Source organism: Podarcis bocagei, assembly GCF_964188305.1.
Source record: "Podarcis bocagei genome assembly, chromosome: 9".
Lineage (NCBI taxonomy): Eukaryota > Metazoa > Chordata > Lepidosauria > Squamata > Lacertidae > Podarcis > Podarcis bocagei.
Window position 1 is genome coordinate 34660562 of NC_138134.1, and position 21420 is coordinate 34681981.

General features: G+C 40.3%; 1 protein-coding gene across 1 annotated transcript in view; it reads right to left on the reverse strand.

Annotated features, from left to right (window-relative positions):
- Nucleotides 1-6363, reverse strand: part of ANXA10 (annexin A10) — a 34888-nt gene extending 28525 nt beyond the window's left edge. Inside the window, exon 1 of the mRNA XM_081209052.1 lies at nt 6207-6363. Coding sequence (XP_081065178.1) covers nt 6207-6224 — 18 coding nt within the window. The 5' untranslated portion in view covers nt 6225-6363. The remainder of the gene's footprint in view (nt 1-6206) is intronic.
- Between the last annotated feature and the right edge of the window lie 15057 nt (nt 6364-21420).

Below are 21420 nucleotides of genomic sequence, written 5' to 3' on the forward strand. Positions count from 1 at the left end.
TCACCCTCCCACTATACATCAGGGTCTGGAGCCAACTGACGATTCCCCGGTAAGATCCTCCTCCTACTGTGTGGACAGGTAGTCCCTCCCACTACCTGGCCTGATCACCTTGGCAACGCCTCCCCAGGCGGGATTGGGCAACTGGCTGAGGTAGGTGGAGATCTCCAGGTATCCCACCTGGGGAAGGCCAAGCCAAGCCTGTGCTAATGGTGCTACATAGGGTCCAGGGGGCTGCACATGACCACGCAAAGGGCGCCCCCCATTTAATGTGGGGAGCGGTCATTGTAAGCTGCTCTAGGAGCCTTTTTAGACTGAAGAATGGGATAAAAACTCCAGTGCTAATAATAGTGGCTCATGCCCTCCAACATTTCCCCTATGAAAATAGGGATGTCCCATTCCATCATAATATTTTTACTATTTATACCCCACACACTGGGTTGTCCCAGCCACTCTGGGCAGCTTCCAACATATATAAAAACACAATAATACATTAAACATTTTTTTAAAAAAATACCCCATTCCCTATACAGTCAGGTTACATAGGCTTCAGGTTACAGACTCCGCTAACCCAGAAATAGTGCTTCAGGTTAAGAACTTTGCTTCAGGATGAGAACAGAAATTGTGCTCTGGCGGCGCGGCAGCAGCAGGAGGCCCCATTAGCTAAAGTGGTGCTTCAGGTTAAGAACAGTTTCAGGTTAAGAACGGACCTCCGGAACGAATTAAGTACTTAACCTGAGGTACCACTGTACAGGATTGCCTTCAGACAGCTTGGGAGTCAAATAATTGCATAAAACCCTCCAACATTTCTCCAATGAAACTAGAGACATCCTACCACACCCTCTAACATTTTCCTGATGAAAATAGGGACGGCCTAAGGAAAAGCGGGATATTCTGGGATCAAATCACAAATCGGAATGGCTTCTTTAAATCAGGGATGTCCCTGGTAAGTAGGAACACTTGTAGAGTCCGATGGCTTAGATCTTCTGCAATACAAGTGGAAGGAAGTTGATACAAGGGTTGCCAATGCCCTTCTCCCTGCCCTCCAGTCTTCTGCCTCCTCCAGAAAGCTCTCAGGAGGATTAAGCAAACTTCCTGAACAGCATGAGATGGGATTCAGGACACTGCTGGGAGAGAAGGAATGTCCCAAACCATCTTGTATAAGCATACATTTTTAGCATAGATTTTCCTTTTGAAATAGGCACCGCCACTTTTTCTTATTGGGACAGAGCGGAAGTGGAGAGCTGCTTTGTCACACCTAGATTGTCTTTGAGATAACCACTAGGTAAACAATTTTTTCTCTCTTCACATTGAAGCTCAATTGGTGCCTTTGTTATATATCTTTAGGCACCAGGCCAATTAAAAAAATAAATCCTTTCCTCCCAGGCCTTTGACTAATTAACAGTCTATTACTTTTTAAATTGTGTGTGGGGGGTTAATGTTTCTGTTTGCTATTGTGCTATGTGTTTTTATGTATAGTCGTACCTTGGTTCTCAAACGTAATCCATTCCAGAACTCTGTTCGACTTCCGAAAACGTTCAAAAACCAAGGTGTGGCTGCCGATTGACCGCAGGAACTTCCTGCACTAAGTCGGAAGCTGTGGAAGCCACATCAGACATTTAGCTTCCAAAAAACGTTCGCAAACTGGAACACTCACTTCCGGGTTTGCAGCGTTTGGGAGTCAAAACATTTGAGCCACAGTGCGTTTGAGAACCAAGGTACGGCTGTATTTATCTTGTAAACCAACCTGTGATATTCAGATGAAGGGTGATGTAGAAATATAATAAATAATACAGTAATAAAAACTAATAATAATGTGTAAACCTTGGAGTTCAGCTGGCTTTAAAGCTTTGAATTTAAGATAATTTAGTTTTTCTCTGTACATAAGTTGCCTGTGCAGCCATTTGAAAGAAAGAAACAAAACCACTCAACCCACTTGCATTTCAGCATCAGATTTAGAAAAGAATGCACATTCTTTCCTCTTTGGCACTTTCCTAATTCATTATCAATTTAGAATTGAAATTATTCTTCCAAAGCACCGCTTTGAAAATATTGATAACAGAAATAAAGAATCCTTGGCAAGAAGAAAAAATGTGTAAAAGTTTGAGAGAAATAAGACCTTAAATACCCTCTGGTGAATAAGATACCTCACCAGGCTCCGATATATTCAGCTAACACCTCCCCATAGATCAGAGTGAATTATTAGAAAGGGCATTATACTTGTGCCATCGCTGGATTCCAGCAGCTTTGACACAGCAATCTCATCACAATAACTCCTTCTGCAGATTAGTCTAAAATATTTTTCAGGATGGGAGAGCACATCATAAATCAAAGTGAGGAAGAACCTGCAGAGTCGCTAAGGTTCCTCCTCCCCCAAAATAGAAAACATGTGTTTGCAACTGCTGTGAGACAGATCACAAAATACTGTGGATAATCGACTACCGAGCTACCCTAAATGCGGTCTACAAAAGAAGAAGAAATAGAAAAATTACCAATAATCACCCTCCTTCACACATACATGCTGAACTCTAAAATAGTTACTGTAAGAGCCTGTGCTTAAATCAATATTGTACAATTGAGCTTTTTCCCTCCACTGTTGCCACCAGCTTCTGGAAAACAGGAATAAAAAAGGATTGGTGGAACAAAAAGGTTGCCAGTGAGCTGTTGATTTCAGATAGAACAGAACAGGGCCAGTTCCGTATTTCCACTTATTTTGGGGATAGAAATGAAGGTTGTCCCACAGTGTCCTGATGCAGATAAAACATGGGTCACCACCTTTGCACCACCAAAGCCAAGGAAATGCATTAGCAAAACTTTAGACAAATGAAGACCAATTTGTATAAAAGTTGTGTGTGCCATTTTTAAAATATGTATAGCTGTAGACTTACTAAAATTTAAATAGAAATGCAATATATTTCACCATAGTGGGAAAGACTGTGATCACTCAGTCTGTTGTACAGATGTAGTTGATGGGCAATAGAGGCTTCTCTTACGTAAAGTAGGCAACCTTTCCACCTTAAATAAAACACTAACAGTATCTTACCCATCTCTTACCCAAGTCAGGTGTGGGCTTGCACAATCCCTCCACTTCTTGCCCCTGCAATATCCCTCCTCACTTCCCTGGCTACTGTGAACTATAGTAGAGAACTGTGTCTGCACTGGCACCAAGGGTTAGAAAGCTGCTTTGCAAACCTAGTTAAACCGAATTAAAGCTGAACAGTATTAGAATTTACCTTGGTAAGCGCCAGTGCAGATGAAATGCCACGTCTTAGCTACTACTAACCAGAGAAAGGGTGGGAGGTAAGAACTGGTACCAATCTCCTAACCATGGATAAAAAATTGAATCCATGTAATACTAGCAGAAAGCAAAAAATCAATCAGATTTTCATTCTGGTCTAGTTCAGTCACAAACATGATGTTGGTAAAGAAACATCCTATGCACATATTAGATTATCTGGTTACTTCCAATAATAAATAAAAATAAAAATAAAAATATATTATTTATACCCCGCCCATCTGGCTGGGCCTCCCCAGCCACTCTGGACGGCTTCCAAAAAAATATTAAAATACTGTAATACATCAAACATTAAAAGCTTCCCTAAACAGGGCTGCCTTCAGATGTCTTCTAAAAGTCTGGTAGTTGTTGTTCTCTTTGACATCTGATGGGAGGGCATTCCTCAGGGTGGGCACCACTACCGAGATATGCACTGCTGGACTCTCAAGTTGAACCAGCCAACCTGTTCTGGTGGGTTCTTTTTCCTTCTGATGATTCTGTGGTACATGATATTCTGATGATTAAAAACTGCAATCTGAAGCATGAGCAGCCTTCTGATAATATTTGTTTAGTAAGTCACTGTTCTGATAAAGAACAATGGAAGTTACGCTTTCATAGAGGGAATGTTTTACGGCTGGGAATTCATTTTAAAACAAACTCTGTTTCATACTTATAATTTAGATCTACTTTTGCAAACAGGTCCTTTCTGATCCACCTTTATTTCAAATTACCAACAACAACGAGCCAAGGGAAATTTCCATCCTCTGTGCAATACATACAGAAGACAATAATAGTTCCTGCTTCTTAAATTATATATGGTTGCATCCAATGAAAGACCATCAACGTGGGATAAAACATCCCCTACCACTCTCTGGAAACCATTTGGATCCATTAAGTGGTGGGGGCGGACCATGTGAATCAGTCCCACCTCCCTGCAGAGGGGAAGGTTCACGATTATGAGAAAAGCTTCACCTGTTGACATTCTGCCTGTCTAATTACTGAGTTACCTGATTTACCTTTAGATCCTATACAGCAGTTTGTAACATTCTGAGCACTGATTTTTTATTTTTGCTGAGGATGAACCTGAAAGGAACTAATCTGTTTTGTAAAAGGACAAACTTGAACTGGAATTAGTTCCTTTTTGAACAGGATGATTGGGGACCGAGCATGTGGAGAAACGGAAGAGAGGGTGGAATGGAATATTCTGGAACATTCCGTAACTGATTGCCTGGAACCCTGAACAGGAGCATTCCACACTGCAATGATTTGCTACAGTTCTCACTAGTTTTCTTTTATTCTGCAGGAAATTGGATGTGATATACTTATTAATGCCAGTGCCCTGTTTGTGAAATATCACTGTCTGCATTGTGGAGAAGGCTAGTGCATGGATGGTTAAGCCCAGCAACAGTGGGGCAGTCTTTTTTGACCTTCCATTCCTAGTATTTCGTACATTTGATCTTGGACTCCACCCCATCCCCATTCCAAAGACTAACCAAGCAATGTTACAGATAGGTAGCCGTGTTGGTCTGCCATAGTCAAAATAAAAAAATTCCTTCCAGTAGCACCTTAAAGACCAACTAAGTTAGTTCTTGGTATGAGCTTTCGTGTGCATGCACGTGTGTATCTGAAGAAGTGTGCATGCACACGAAAGCTCATACCAAGAACTAACTTAGTTGGTCTTTAAGGTGCTACTGGAAGGAATTTTTTTATTTTAACCAAGCAATGGTTATTATGCTGTGGTGTGAGATGAATTACTTATGAAAGTAGGTTGAAATCTGATTCACTTGTTATAATGGAGCCTTTGTTTCAGCTGATACAACTTTACACATAAGCAATATCACACGTGAAGTTCTACATAGTTGCTTCTCTTCTATTTACTTCCCAGCTCACAAGTTACACAGCTCACATAATTAGATCATATGCAGAAGAGGTCTTGAGAGGAAATAAACAGCCAATTTAACAAGTGAGTCAGCCCCTAGCTGTCCTTCTGGACATAACTATGAAATCATTTGCTGTGTTTAAAAGGCAGCACTAAATCTAGTTAATCTAGACCCATAAGCAAAACATGTGAATTATTGAAATATTATTGAACTTGGGTAATCAAATATGAAAGAAATGGACTAGAAATGAAAATGACTAATACGGTGCTAGAAAAATAAGTGGGATCAGGGTACATTTCCTCGAGGAAATGGATTGTCAGTTAAATTACTGCAAATATTTTCCTTCAGTTGTATAGCTAGAGAAAGATCCTTTGTGCCTATGAAAGTCTTCTATTGATTTTTCAGAGCAATTTGTGAGGCATACACTAAAAGCATTTTGAATGGATAAGAATATTACTGGCCATATTAATAATGAACTCTATAAGAGACATCATTGTCCTCATACATGGATTAAGCAATATATTGTCGAACGCTATTAATGTTATTCCGCATAGTCCTGTTATTTATAGATGTCTTTTCAGTATAATTAAAGGTAATTAAGACCACAATCCTATACTCACTTACCTAGCTATAATTCCTGCTGACCCCCATGAACCATAATATGCAGATTGTCAGCTTTATTTTTATTTTTAAAGAGCAAGTTTCTAGGAGTTATAGAACTTGAGATAGGAGAGAAAATGTATAAACCCTGTTCTTCTCATTTTTATTAGAAATTCACCTGCTCCCCCCTTTCAGTGTTTTACTTTGCCACCCCTAGAAAAATCCCTGTTCAACTCAGTGAGATTTACTTTTGAGTAGGCATTTATAGGATTGCGCTATAAATATTCATCATTAAACAAAGCAGGCTTTAATAAGTCACCAAATTATTCTGCTCCTAGATGGCAGATGGACTTCAGTCTGTCTGACCAGTTTCCCACCAGCAAACTACACTTCTGATGCTTCTTGGGGGAAAAGAAGCAAAGGTTAATTTGAAAACTGTGGATAATTGTACTCACGTAGTTCCCGCTATACATCTTGGCACAAATCTCCAAGTAAAAAACTACTTGGATGGTGGGTTCAGAAAAGTGACTGAAAAAAGAGAAGAGAAGAAGCTCAAATGCTGTAAAGTTGTTCAGTTGATGAACTGGTAGGACCAGGGCAATCAAGCTGATTATTTTCTCCAATCGCTTTAGGCTCCAAGGTAACCAGGTGGGAGGAGAACCTGATAATGTATGTACCTTGCTTTTGCAGAGTCACTGAGTGTACTTAGCCATTACTCAGATATGAATAAACAGCATTATTTCATAAAATAAATAACACCCTATCTCCTACTGTGTTGAATCAAGAGAGAGAATTTAAAAAATCACAGAACTAAGCGTTAAACCTACAGAAATACTAGTGTTAATGATTTACTTGAGCAGGGCCTTGTTCATACTTTCCTGTTTCTGACTCAATACCTGATTATGAATGAAATACAGAACATTTCACTCAATCAATCAATCAGTCTCCTTTATTAGCATAAAAAGTGCATCATATACATGGATCAGAACGCAACACAGTTAATGAAACATAGTAGGAGATACTTTAGGATAAAACTGTCCAGACATCATGAGGTACGAAGATGGCTCTTAGAACCTATGGTGACGTAATTTCATAGCGTCACTCAAAAATCTTGTCACAGTCTCCACAACGTCATTACTACAATTGTTCAGCAGATAAGATGCCCTGGAAGAGACAGTGTGATAAATCCCCTCCTTCAGTAAAGAGGCCAGATACTTATCATATATTTTTGCATAAAATGGACAATAAAATAAGACGTGTGTAATGGATGCCACCTGTTTTGTGCCAAAAGGGCAATATATTTCAGAGTATGGTCTTTTCGAGAATCTGCCTTTCAAAACTGCAGATGGTAAGACATTAAATCTTGCGAGGGGTAGGTGGAGGTCGTAAAGCTGGTGTAAATATGGAGTGTCCTGGTCAAACGAAGGTGGAATTTCCAACCCCAATTGGGAAAAGGTTTTGTTGGCTGACTGCAAAGGGTTTGGAATTCACTTTCTAGGATTCTGCACCTGATTGTCTGGAATGCTTCCAATTGTGGGAGCATAAGCAGTGACTCGAGTGATAGGCCACAGGTTCTGATGTTGCTCTCAATGCAAGCTAGCCATTTTAGTGGTGGGATTCTGCCAGCACATGGAAAGTTAAAGAAGACGGATCGGACATGAAATGAAAGCGGAGGCAGAATTTTATAGTGGTGAGCCACGCTTTGGTTTCCAGCAGCCTTTGTCCAGTTTCCAGACAAATGGCTGCATATAGCACACAATTTGGCAGCCCCAGGATTTTGAGCAGAACTTTGGATTGGATGCGTTCCAACGATTGGTTAACTGCACCATTCCATAATGGAATGCCATACAGGAGTCTTAGGGCTACTTTGGTGTTAAAGACCTGCAGCTGGGACAAACTGATTCCATCTGTTAAAGAAGAAATGGGTAATAGCCAGAGCTAGAGTATCCACTCCGTTAAGTGCAAGCTTACAGTGGCATTTCCAGGAAGTGTTATATTGGAAGTGGATGCCTAGGTATTTAAAGGTTTTAACCTGTTCCAACGGGTTTCCACTGATCTCCCACCTATGTGGCTTCCAAGATCTTGAGAAAACAAGCACTTTAGAATTTGCGAAGTTCCGTTACAGTCTGTTGGCTATACAATACTCCTGGCAGCGACACAGGAGCAGCTTCATGCCATCCCTTGTGCAAGACAAGATGACTGCATCGTTGGCATATAGTAAGATGGGAACGTGGATGGAGCTAAGCTTTGGGCAATGGCCAAACAGCCTGTGTAAACAGGGTGCATGGTTGTTTAAGAAAGGGTTGAATAAATACAGAGCTAAGATGCATCCCTGGTTTACCCCTTTGTTGGCAAGAATTTTGGGAGTTAGCCTGCCTGATTGAGAGCATCTCCCTGGCAGCACATGGAGCTGTGAAGTTTTCTGATGACAATGAGTAACCTTTCATTGATGTTCAATATGGACAGTTTGTTCCAGAGCACCTCCCTCAGGATTGAGTCAAAGGCTCCTTTTAGGTTCAGAAACGCTGTAGAAAGTTTTTGATTAGGAGCACTAGAGTATATATTCACTAGAGTGGGGAAGTATGACACAATGATTCAAGGTGGTTTTGACCTGGCTAAAGCCCGCCTGTTCAGGGCCTGGTAGTGCAAATTGGGATGTCCATTTCCCAGAAGGTGTTTGGCTTATTGGTCTGTAGTTGGATGATAATGTGCGCTCTGGTGTCTGAGGCAGCAGCTTCCAACAGATCCCTGACTTTATTAGCCAAGTTTTAATGTTTTAATTGCAGGCTCCTTGATTTATTATTTTATTTTATTATTTTACTGCCCTGTCGTTGTGCCTGCCTGACGTTATCGCCATCAACATCAACACTAACTGCATTCCAACAGCAGAGAGAGTGCCGGATGAGTCAGTGCCTTGCAGATAAGGAACAACAGACGACACCATCAATCCTGAAAGCCTGTATTGCTGGGGAACAATTACAGAACCACACAGCATAAGCCACTGTGAGGGAAATCGGCCGTTATGAGGGGGCCACTGAAGGGTTTTCATGAGGCAGAACCAACGAGTAAGAGAAACTGAGGACCATTTGCCCCCTGCGGCCAAACAGTCAAAGATTGGGGACTTCTTTCCTCCATCAGACACTAGTATCTGTTCAAGTCCCCACCCATAACCGCTTTGTCATGTTAACTCACGGTAAAGGTAAAGGTAAAGCCCTGACCATTAGGTGCAGTTGCAGATGACTCTGGGGTTGTGGCGCTCATCTTGTTTTATTGTCCGAGGGAGCCTGCGTACAGTTTCCGGGTCATGTGGCCAGCATGACGAAGCCACTTCTGGAGAACCAGAGCAGCGCATGGAAACTCTGTTTACCTTCCCGCTTATTTATCTACTTGCACTTTGACATGCTTTTGAACTTCTAGGTTGGCAGGAGTAGGGACTGAGCAACGGAAGCTCACCCAGTTGCGGGGATTCAAACTGCCGACCTTCTGATCAGCAAGTCCTAGGCTCTGTGGTTTACTAGTCCTGCTGGGGGCGGCAGAGAAAAATCTTAAATTTAGAGCCTCAGTTGTGTAAGAAGAACAGGGAAGCGGCATTCCAGGAAAATTTCCTATTTCTAGCAAAGTTAAGGTCTGCAGATTTACATACTATTAAGATATCAGACTAAATTAAAAATTTCCATCGTGAATGAACACAACTTTAACAGAGTGCTTTATTCAGGAACTGAAAAATATAGCACAACACAACAGTAGTACAGTTTTCTGAACAACCAGGATAACACGCCCCTGCCCAAGTTGGTAACAAATATTTTTGTGATTAAATTGCTGGCAGTAAGTATGAGACAATATTAAAATTATTGAAACTAGGTTTCTCACTGGGAATGTAACATTATGAGCCTATACATGTCCACTCAAAAGTATACCTACTGAATAATAATGGGGCTTACTGTCAGGAAAAGTGGGCACATAATTGCAGTCTAAATGTATGTAAAAGGTCCAGTCGTGGACGACTCTGGGGTTGCGGCACTCATCTTGCTTTACTGGCCAAGGGAGCTTGCGTTTGTCCATAAACAGTTTTTCCGGGTCATATGCCCAGCATGACTAAGCTGCTTCTGGCGAACCAGAGCAGCACCCGGAAACACCGTTTACCTTCCCGCCGGAGCAGTACCTATTTATCTGCTTGCACTTTGACGTGCTTTCGAACTGCTAGGTTGGGAGGAGTAGGGACCGAGCAACGGGAGCTCACCCCGTCGTGGGGATTCGAACCGCTGACCTTCTGATCGGCAAGCCCTAGGCTCTGTGATTTAGACCACAGTGCCACCCACGTCCCATCTAAATGTATATACTGGTATGCAAACATGTAAAACTATAAGCTCTCTCTTCTATAGCTGAGCTTTATTATAACATATGTAGTGTGTGGACTTAACTCTTGTCCTATACTCTATTATCTCAAAATCTTTATTGTGCACTTAGAGTAATGAATTTACTGAATATAAAAATCCACCTTGCAGTCAAATCTTCTTCCTAATTTTGGGGAAAGTCGAGTGTGAAGATACACAGTTAAAATGTATTGTAAGTGCTGCATTCCAAGGTCAGAGAATGTGTGTTAAACTGGTTCCACCACACTTAAAATGTGCTTCAGTTTTCACTCTTAAGAACTTGTATCTAAATCCCAGTTTTTTTGTTCATACAGTTCTTGTGGAATGATGTACTTTGTGGGTCTCTGTCAGCACAGGAAGCCTTAGGAGTGGACTATTAGAAATGCTAATGGTTTTTTTAAATTTATTTTTTGGTAAAAACATACCAAAGCAGCAGCATGGCTTCAGACAGACAAATCTACACTTCCAGAACAAATGAGCTCAACCAGACTTATAAACATGCTCTGGCACTGCAGAAAACATTGATAAGGACATGTTAAGATCAAACCTATTTACAAAAAAAATCTGATTACCATATGAAACAGGGTACATAAGAAAATTGAGTCTGAAACTTTCACCACTTACAGCTACACCATATAATAAGGAAATAGAACTAAAACCCTTTTTAGGTTATCTTCAACAATGGCAGGAAAATGGGATTAATTTAAGTATAGACTCTCTTTCAAGGATAACATTTGAAATTGTGTACTGAAATTGATATGAGACACATAGGTGTCTATTTAGTATCAAAGTATGGTTTGTTAAGGGAAAGTACTGACCTTGAAAACTTGGTTATCTTAAAAGTCAAAGCCAACAGTTACCAAATGGACTGAATGGTATAATTATTTATGAGTAGCATTGCTTCTAGCCATCTATGCAAAAGTGAATAGGAAAAAGACCTAAGGCATGAGATTCCTTTAGAGACTGCTTGTTTCACAGCAAACCCTAAGTGCTAACCTCAAAGAAAGCTTTTATACATTTCATTTCTACTGATGTTTGACACCTGCACAATTGAATCAAATATATGCCAGAGTAAATAATAAAAGCTGAAAATATGGAGGGACAAATGCTGATATGCTCAATATATTTTGGTCTTGCCCTAGAATAAAGACCATCTGGTTGGTTACACTAAATGAAATTAGCACCGTAACAGGTTATTAGTTCACATATGTTAAAGATTTATTTTTACTTGATGATAGAGAGACAGAGGTCTTGGAAGGCTGCATTTGCTCCCTACCAAATGAAGTTCCCCACCACTGCTTTAGATATTGCTGGACTACAACTCATCCTTGAATATTGGCCATGTTGTTCAGGGCTGATAGCAGCAAGAGTTCAATAGCATTTTATTGGTAAGTTTGATGTAAATTTTATATTTTATGTAAACAGACAGACATCTGGAGAGCCACAGTTTCCTCATCCCTACTTTGAAGCTCCTTTCTGTGACTGCAGCTTACAGCACATATAAAAACATAATAGTATGAAGCAATTATTATGTTTTTATATGTGCTGTAAGCTGCCCAGAGTGACTGGGAAAACCCAACCAGATGGGCGGGGTATAAAGAAATTATTATTATTATTATTATTATTATTATTATTATTATTATTATGCTTCTCATGTGAAATGCTGGTGGTGTAGTTAGTTAAAAGCTTCTGTAGCACATGAGCAAAGGCACTTCTTAGTAATGAGAAGTTTTGTCTCCTCTCTCTCTCGATAATGCCAGAGAACAACACTCTCCACACATCTAATGAAAGTACATAACGATCGTGAAGACTGAGAACATGGCAGCAGTATCTGTCCCAAACTATGCATGTTCATTTTGAAGGTAGGGATGGTATTCAGCCTAAAAATGTGCAGTTTCCAGTCACATTGAACTCTCCATGTATACGAGTGTACATGTAGAGGCTCTGGTCACTCAAAGCAGGCCCATTGGAAATTAATGGACCTAACATAGTCATAAGGGACGCGGGTGGCGATGTGGGTAAAACCTCAGTGCCTAAGACTTGCTGATCGTATGGTCGGCGGTTCGAATCCCCGCGGCGGGGTGAGCTCCCGTCTTTCGGTCCCAGCTCCTGCCCACCTAGCAGTTCGAAAGCACCCCTAAGTGCAAGTAGATAAATAGGGACAGCTTTATAGTGGGAAGGTAAATGGCGTTTCCGTGTGCTGCGCTGGTGCTGGCTCGCCAGAGCAGCTTCGTCACGCTGGCCACGTGACCCGGAAGTGTCTCTGGACAGCGCTGGCCCCCGGCCTCCTAAGTGAGATGGGTGCACAACCCTAGAGTCGGACACGACTGGCCCATATGGGCAGGGGTACCTTTACCTTTACCTTTAACATAGTCATGTTCATTCATTTCAGTGGGTGTGTCCTGAGTAAAACCCAGTAGATTTCCACCTTGTGACCAGGACCTCTATATGTACAACTGTAGACATGGAGAATTCAGTGTGATTTGAAACTGTCGTTTCAGCTTTCCAGGTTTCATGGAGAGGGCATGCATAGAGTTGTATGGATGGGACTCCAGCCATACATTCAAAATGAACATGTATAAATTTGGGACGGAGACAGCCATTGTGATCCCATTTCCCTCACGACCACATGCTTTCATCAAAAGGTGTGAATGGTTGGCACTTAACTTGATCAAAAACCTTAGTCATGTTACCTTTCCCCCATGCTCAGGAAAAGCAGTTTGCAAATACAAGTAAGTTCAGGAAACATTGCAGCTAAAAGATGTCAGATCAAATATCAGTGGCTAGCTGTTTTCCATTTGCTGTTGATTATCTGTGCTGGATTGGTAATATTAAGTAGTGGATGGACATAGCAGACGACACAGAGATTTCTCCAAGTAGTTCTTTATAGGTAAGCTGGAACCGAACTGAACAGCAAACAGCTCAGCCGGCCTGCTTTTATAGGCAGCCGGCTGTCAACATTGTAACAACAACAACCCAGGGTTTCCCGCCTAAATTAACTGACGTGGACCTGAGTGAAAACTATATATACGATACCCCTGGTGGCCAGGGTGAGAACTTCAATACATAACAGACAGGGCATTTGATTGAGCAACGCCATCATTCCATTGCTTGATTCTTCCTGGTTTCTACTGGATTCTAATGGCTGCAATGTGGGACAGTTGATAGGGAACAAAACCTGACCCTCATTCAAAGTGCTGGAATCACAAATGCAAGGCATATGTTTTTGTTTCAGACTAATGATGTCCCCAAGCACATCCCTTAATGTTTTCTCAGACTTGACTGGCTGCCATTCACTCCCATGGGAAAAGGTAAAGTACTGCACTTGATAACAACGAACATATAGCTTAAACTGAGTTTGCACCGTTATTTTTGCCTACTTTCTCTCCCTCTCTTCTTTGGGATTCAGTAATATTAACCTAAAAATAAAAAGCAGTTAGCTTCTCCATGGTGCTCTCCGTTAATGATTTTCAGTTATTTTCTTTGCTGAAGAGTAGCTACAATACACTGACATCCTTCTCCAGTGTCATACAAAACAGATTATATTTACAAAAATGCAAGAATAAACACAAAAGTGTCAAGTCCTTTAGTGATCAGGGATTATAGGGTGATATGTATATCAACTCAATTTTACTGTTTATTAAATCTGCCTATAATGGGAAGAGGGACAGATTGCATGCACTACGTAACTTCCACATTACTTTGTAAAATAATAACTTTGTCAAATAATAATGAGATATTTTGTGAAGAATTTAATGCTAAAATCACATGTATATTAAATGGGAAACTGTGTAGTCAATTACCTACCAGTAAACTGGTTATATAGAGCTAATGTGTGTGATTGAGACCTGATGTACTAAATGTTCTTATAAGTAGTAGTCATGTCTACTTTAGTACAATTGTTCAGTTTAATTTTTCAGTACTGTGATGGAACAGCACTGAGGAAAGCAGGATTCTTTGGAGTAACTTTGGAAGAACCAGGAGAATTAATTTTGGGTCCCAACCAAAAATACAAAGAAGAATTCAGGACATATCCATTCATCCCCTGTAGCAGAACCTTGGTATTCCTTCTATGGTTGCTAACACTGAAACAAATATTGCCAAAGGACATTGCTTTCAAAATCGAGAGATGTCTGCAGACTGTTGTGGCAGTGACTTCATAATCTACTGAAGCAATTTCTTCATTTCAAGACCTTTCTTTTTTAAAAAAAGTAACCAAAAGAAGCATTGCAACATAAACATTTTCTATAATATCCTCATCTGAAGCTTACAAAATTTTATTTTAAATTAATAGAAATACTGTATGACTTCTAGACATCTCCAAGACCAACTCAGCCAGCTTCCTTCATGATGTGCAATTCCTGAAACTTGTTTAACAGTTTGTCATATCATCAGGTATACGTACTTTAGCATTCATTCGAGTAAACTTCTCAGATCCACTTCAACACTCCCACACCCAGACATTGTTAGCACAATTGTACTTCTCAAGAGAGTTGGATAAACACCCAGAACAGATTTATGGGCAGTGTGGGGAGAGGAGGGAAGGGAGTTCTGTGGTGCAGCCAGAAGTCCTTGTGCTAATGGAATAGCTATTAAAAGGCAATTGCAATCATGGTGTAAATAAGGTAGGACTGTTTCACACACTTGGGAACAATAATTGCATGTAGGCTGAACAGGGGTTATAACAGGGGCTACAATGGTCACACTTTTATTGCTTATATAGCTTACAGAGTTTGGCATCATCATCATCATCATCATCATCATCATCATTTCTAAACTGCCATTCATCCAAGGATCACATAGGGCTGATATCATTTTTCTCAGTTTCCTCTTTTTCTCATCCACCTTCCTATTTGTTTTCTTCCCTCTCTCCCCCCCCCCAGCCCCGTTTACTGGCTTTCCCCCTCTTTCTGTTTGTTTCTCTCTACCAAAGTTTTGATATTTATGCTAAAGACACTTTCACAGTGATCCCCCTCTTGCTTGTTGAAAATGCAAGACCAGGATGGCAATGTTTATTAGGATTCTGGTTGACCTTGCTTTTGTTGGTGAAAATCCTGGCTAAAAACAATCTAGTGTTATTAATTTCCAATTAGATGACCCTATACTTATAAAAGAATACTTTAATTAAAATGAAGAATAAAAATGAGCTAGCATCAAATTATCATATTCATTTCCCTGGAAATGAGTTTCTAGCACATCAATCTTGCATATTAATTAAAAACAAAGTTCACTTTGTTGATCTATAATAGGTTTCAGGTGTTGCTGTAGAAATTCCTCCGAGAACTAAAATGTGTGGTCAAGTAAATACACTTGATAGCTTTGTTAGGGCTGCAAGTACTAATGACGAACATTAACATATGTTCCATAGATAGTCAACTTTTCCCTTTTGTATGCCTGAGCAAACAGCATATGACTGGTTCAACTGCAATGGAAGTAGAAATACTATTACAGAAAATGGAAGCTGTCAGAAATGGGAAGGCTTCCTTTAACCAGAGATATGTTAACATAGATGTTTGAGAGCTGAGAGGTGTTTCTGCTCTTTTCCAGCAGTATTTTGCGGAGTCTACTGCAGGAGGAAGCAATAAGGTATTGTGCAGATGCTATGGACTGCAACTCCTATCATTGCTGACCACTGACAACATTGCCTGGAACTGATGGGAGTTGTAGTTCAATACATTTGGAGGACATCACATTGACTATCTTGGTCTAGTGTGATGTTTGGCCAATTCACAGTGGGTTGTGAGCTCCACATAAACTTACCATATAACAAGAATATTAGGCTTATTATGACATTTTTGGCCACTTAGAAGACATTGGGATAAACCACATCCAAGATGACTGAGTGAAGCCAAAAGTGGTGAAGAAAATCAAAAAGAGTAGTGGGGATGGTTAGTATGATTGATACCACAACTATAAACATGTGTAAGTGAAATGAACTTTACTTGCTCACGTTTTATAGGAGTTTCTAACCATGAACTACAAACATGGGGTTTAAACATGGAAAAAATCCAGTTCTTCAAATGTCTGACTGAACCATTCTTACGTGGCTGGGGGACAAAACATTACTATAAATATTAACTACAGGATGATTATAGAGGCTATGGTTAGAAATCTGTTTAAGATGACAGTCATAGTACATCCCATTGATTTCAATGGAAGAAGTAAAAAAATAAAAATCAAGTTAGGACTTTAGGATACAGTTTATTTATTTGGTAGATTCATAGTACTAGTATGATTGGCTTGCTTTTTTATGCATCTCACAGTGGCCAGATACTTTTGGGAAGTCCACAAGAAGCGCACTTTCCCCATTTGTGATTCCTTCCACCTGGTATTCAAAGACATGCTGCCTCTAGTGGTGGAGGCAGAACATAGCTATTGCCGCTAGTTGCCATTGATTATGCTTTCACAAGAAATATTTTTAGTGAGGAACTCACTATCCTTAGTGCTCCTTGAGGTTATTCCTTGTGGACACGATGTGCAGATTTGTCTGGGTCTATGTAACCTGGCCCACCAAGAACAAATAATCTACCAGCTATGTTCTGACAACCCACCAGGAGCTCATTAAGCTTCCCGGTTTTCTGCCTGGAGTGCAAAAATGTGTTTGTGTGTGCACACATGTGTGCACATGTGCTTTCAAGGACTTCATAGGCCACAGTATATGGCTAAAGGACTCTGCTTGGCTCTGCAATTTCCCAGCTGTTCCATGTAAATCTGGGTTTAGGATATTTTTGACTGAAGATGGAAGTTTTCCTAAAATATCCCCATTTGATAACTAGTTATGTATATCCACCAAACAATGCGTAATCTCTATGGCAACTGATTATTGGTATTAAAATGATCGCATTGGTAAATGGAACTCCTCTTCCCCGTACTGAAAATGTTTTGTTCACAGCGTATGCAATTAATTTTTGTTTAATTTGTCACTAGTACATAAGAGAGATGTAACACAGAGGGCTGGGAATATCACACTAATGATTTGTATTAGTTTAAGTACTGCACACATTGTCAAACAAATAAAAACACTTCAGCGTTCTCAGAGATTGAGAACTGGATAAAAACATTCCACTTTGTCTAACTTCTTATCTGTAAAGATTTCAGTTTAGTGTTGACAATGCATTTTACAATCTTACTTCAGCATTTTATTTCTGAGATGCCTGCCTCTAAAACTGCAATAAAACCGAACAAATGGTTAGGGTAGGAGAATAGTCAGATCCTCAAAGGAGCCAGTTATGGACAAAATAATCTTCAGACATTACATTTCTGATGTATTTAGCTGTATTATGTTCATTTTTACAGAAGTTTAGGAACTGACTGGAACAATTCCTGCAACATTTGCAGAGTATTCTAATAAGCAGAGACCCTTTCGTATTTCCACACTCCAACAACACAAATGCATAGGTGGGGTGGGGACTCTTCTGAACAGAATTTGGCATGGATTCCCCTGCCCCTCCGAAGGATGTCTGTGACTCCATTGTGAAATACAGGCTACATCCACATCATCCATTTGAAACACATGGCTTCCCCCAAAGAATCCTGAGTACTGTAGCTCATTGAGAGTGCTGGGAGATGTAGATTTGTGAGAAATATGTTACAGTTCCCAGGATACTTTGGGGGAAGCCATGTGCTTTCAACACATGATGTGGATGTAACTAGCTTCAGTATTGGGTGTGAGCGAAGCTTCTGACTCTTCAGCCCCAGCTATCTCTGCACCTTCTTTCATAGGTTTCCTTCTTCTTTTATTAGTTTTCTGATTGCAATGTTTCCCTTTCATTCACCCTTCCCCGTTGTCCTCAGATTCATGGCATTCCAGGCTGCGCATAATGTCTGGGGCAAGTGTGAATGGTGAACTTAATCTGAGGCAATTCAATTTCTGAGACTCAAGTCTTAGAGGCTGGTTATCCCACTTGCTGCTTGTGTGTAGGCTCTAGCCACTTGATCAGGAATTGTGGGTCTCTAGTTGTGTGGAAAGGCTCTGCAGCTTTTATGTACCTTGACAAACGCATGGAGATCAGGAACATCGTCCTTGACACATCCATATCATCTGAAAAATAAGTAAATTGCACATCTGGTTGTGGTTTTCTTTTAAATAAAATACATAACTGTTATGTAAAGCTTGTCAATCAATGGCCTCTAGCCCAGATGGCTATGTTCTGCTGTCAGAGGCAGATGTCTTTGCTGGAAATCACAAGTGGGGAGGGTGCTGTTGTGCTGAGGTCCTTCTTGTGGGTTTCCCACAGGCCTCTGGTTGGCCACTGGTGGAACAGGATGCTAGACTAGGTGGGCCTTTGGCTATTCGTCAAGTGCCTTCCTTTAGAACATATACACTTGGGGTCTTCACTTGAAGTATGAGACTCAAAGACACAAAAGACCTCCCAGGAATGCTAGTTTTACCAGCAGTGCTTACTAAAAACCCACAGAAAGCAGAATGGAGATGATTTGGATGACTGAGGAAAAAGTGATAATTTTCTTTTTTTCAACTCTGAAATCTCTCTTTTTTTGTACTGTTTGTTGGCATTTCTCTCTGACTCTAATTAGCACCTGCTTTTTAATAATAACTTAAGAGTAGATACGGTTTACAATTAAATGTAAAAGTAGAAAAGGCAGCTAGAGTTGGACAGACTCCAAAACAAAGATCATAAGAGACTCCACTATTTAGGACATTTTCATACTATGAAATTAGTTGTAACATATACAATTAAGCCTCACAGTCATTTATTATGTTTAAATACCATTCTCGTTTTGTTTTACTCATCTTGTAGTGTTCATTCTTTTTTGCATGATATAAAATATTAACTTTTTGCCTGAATTAGGAGTTGCTAAAGACAAAGGAGCTTTCTGGAATGGGTGCTAACTACTTATTTTGCAGCTGTGGTTGTCAATGTTAACAATGCCCAAGGCTCCTCTCCCTCCCTCTCTCTTTTTTAACCCTATGGCATGAATGTTATTATCTCTTCTCTTTTCTAATTGGCAATCAAATTTGGAACAAGGAAGATAAGAGACTACATGCTGTGCTCTTGGGGAGTTAAAATATGCTGAACTATATTAACTTATTAGCTTACAAATTGACATGGGCTACCATGTTATGCCTTGGAAGTACTGGAACCAAAATGGCATACTGTATGATCCATAGCTTGTTGCTGACTCCGATTTACTCTGTAGCCATACATTCTGCTTGGTTTTTCTGTCATTGAAAGATAAGACCATGACCTTTTTCTTTCAGACCAGTGTGAAGCTGTGAACCAGTCCAAAAACATTAAGGAAATAAGAAAGAGAATAGCAAGAAGCAAGAGAAATCCTGTACAGTGAACACCACAATAATGGATTTCAGAAGACAATATACAAGGTCAGTGATACAGCTAGTGCTGGACCACAGGGCTGAACTCCATGGCCCCATAACTAGGGATGGGTGAATATGTCAATTTTGGGGTTTCTTTGTTTCTCACTTTACCAATCTTAAATTCAATCCTCAATATTTCCACATCAGTTTTTAAAAGTCCTCATGAAAATTCCCAGCATTTTAGTGTGAATATCTACTAATATACACATTATTGCAATGTAGCTTCCCCTTCAATAATGTGCTTTTTGTGTTATTTTCACTATTATATGTGTTTATATGCACACTTTACCTTAGCAGGTACTTGGAAAGAGAATTACATTGCGAATTTCAGAGTTGTGTGGATTTTGATTGCGTTTCAGTTGATGTATTGTTTCAGAAAGTTTTGTCCAGTACCAGCTGTATGTCTGTGTTCCATCTCTGGATTGAAATGGTGTTTACTCAGAAAAATCATTCATGTGTGAAGACGAAAAGCTGCAAGTCATTATTTAATACATTCAATTTATATCCCACCCTTCCTCTCAAAGGAAGCTTTGTGGTTTCTCTCGTTTCGTCATCTTTCCAATGCTTAGCTACATACATGTGCAATTTTTAAAAAGGACTTGCAAAATTCATCATCATTTTAGTGCAAATTTCACCTACTATACACAGTAAGCAATTTTCCTCGAAATAATGCAGTTTGGAGTGTTATTTCATTTACATATATACATTGCTAGCTACACTTTTGTACACATCACTTGTCTAAATAACTACTGCAAAATTTGGAGAAGCGTAAATTTTGAAGGACGGCTGCTTTTCTGTACATATATTGTTCTGGGAAGTGCAAATTAGGGAGTTTTGCATTAAAGTGCAAACCAAACTGAATTTCTTTCCCACCCCTACATCCAAGGATTGCAAATCACCCCCAGATTCAGGGCCCAAATGCCTGCAATCCATTCTTGTGGCTTCAATGCCCAGCTTCGAGTGTAAGCACTGCTCTTGCAGGAACTGCAATCAGTTCAATGGGCTTGTGTAGGCAGCCGCCGCACGCCTAGGATTGTACTCCTAGGATGTCCAATAAATCTGTATGAAATACTTGTGATGAATAATTTATTGATAGGGGCTTTCATTTGTTGTTTCCAATTTGTTCAATTTTGCCTGTTCCTTCCCCCTACTTTCCCCCCCTCTCAAGGTTGCTTCATGTTTTGTTTTCAATTTTCTGTTCACCCTCAGTAATTGTGCCGCCTCAGTCATATGATATTATTTCTGCTTAATGTTTGCCTGACTGCAACCTTTTATAGACAGTGGGAGAGAGTTTGAATAATGTATGGCTAACATGAAGAGCTGTGCCGGTGCATAATCATGGCATTATTTGTAGGACTTTTGCTTTCTCTGCATAGCTTTCTGAACCGAAAAGTCATTGTTATGAATGTTTGCAGGAGTAAGTGAAAGGGAATAAGCTCTTCTGCTAATTATCCACAAGGTCACTTCCTGGCAAGAAGAATGAAGCAGTTGAGAATGCAACCCAGGATAGCTATGGTAGGAAGCAACGGTTGGGTGGCTTTCTGATTTCCCTGTTGGCTGGTTCCCATCTATAGCATTTGCTCTTACCTCTACTGTGAACTCAACTGCTCCAGGCTTTGTTGGTATTTTGGGAAGTCCCCTTGTTTTGCTTTTTAAACTTCTAACTTCCAGAGGTTCCCACATCTTCTGCCTGCTGTGTCCACTTGAGATTGCTGAGAATGACTGAGGCCCACCTGTCACAAAATGGCAGCAGGTGGGGATGAAGCCAGTCGCAAAATTGCACTTGCGTTTTCATGATCCTTGATGCCAGGATTTCTGCTTGCAGAATGGAACTTTCTTCCGTCTCCTCCGCAACCCCTGAAAAGGTTTTCTGGGTCCCCCCCAACTTTCTGGAGCAGAACTGGGGAGGAGAGGAAGGAATGTTCCACTGCAGGAGAGGAAATCATTGCACTAGAGTAA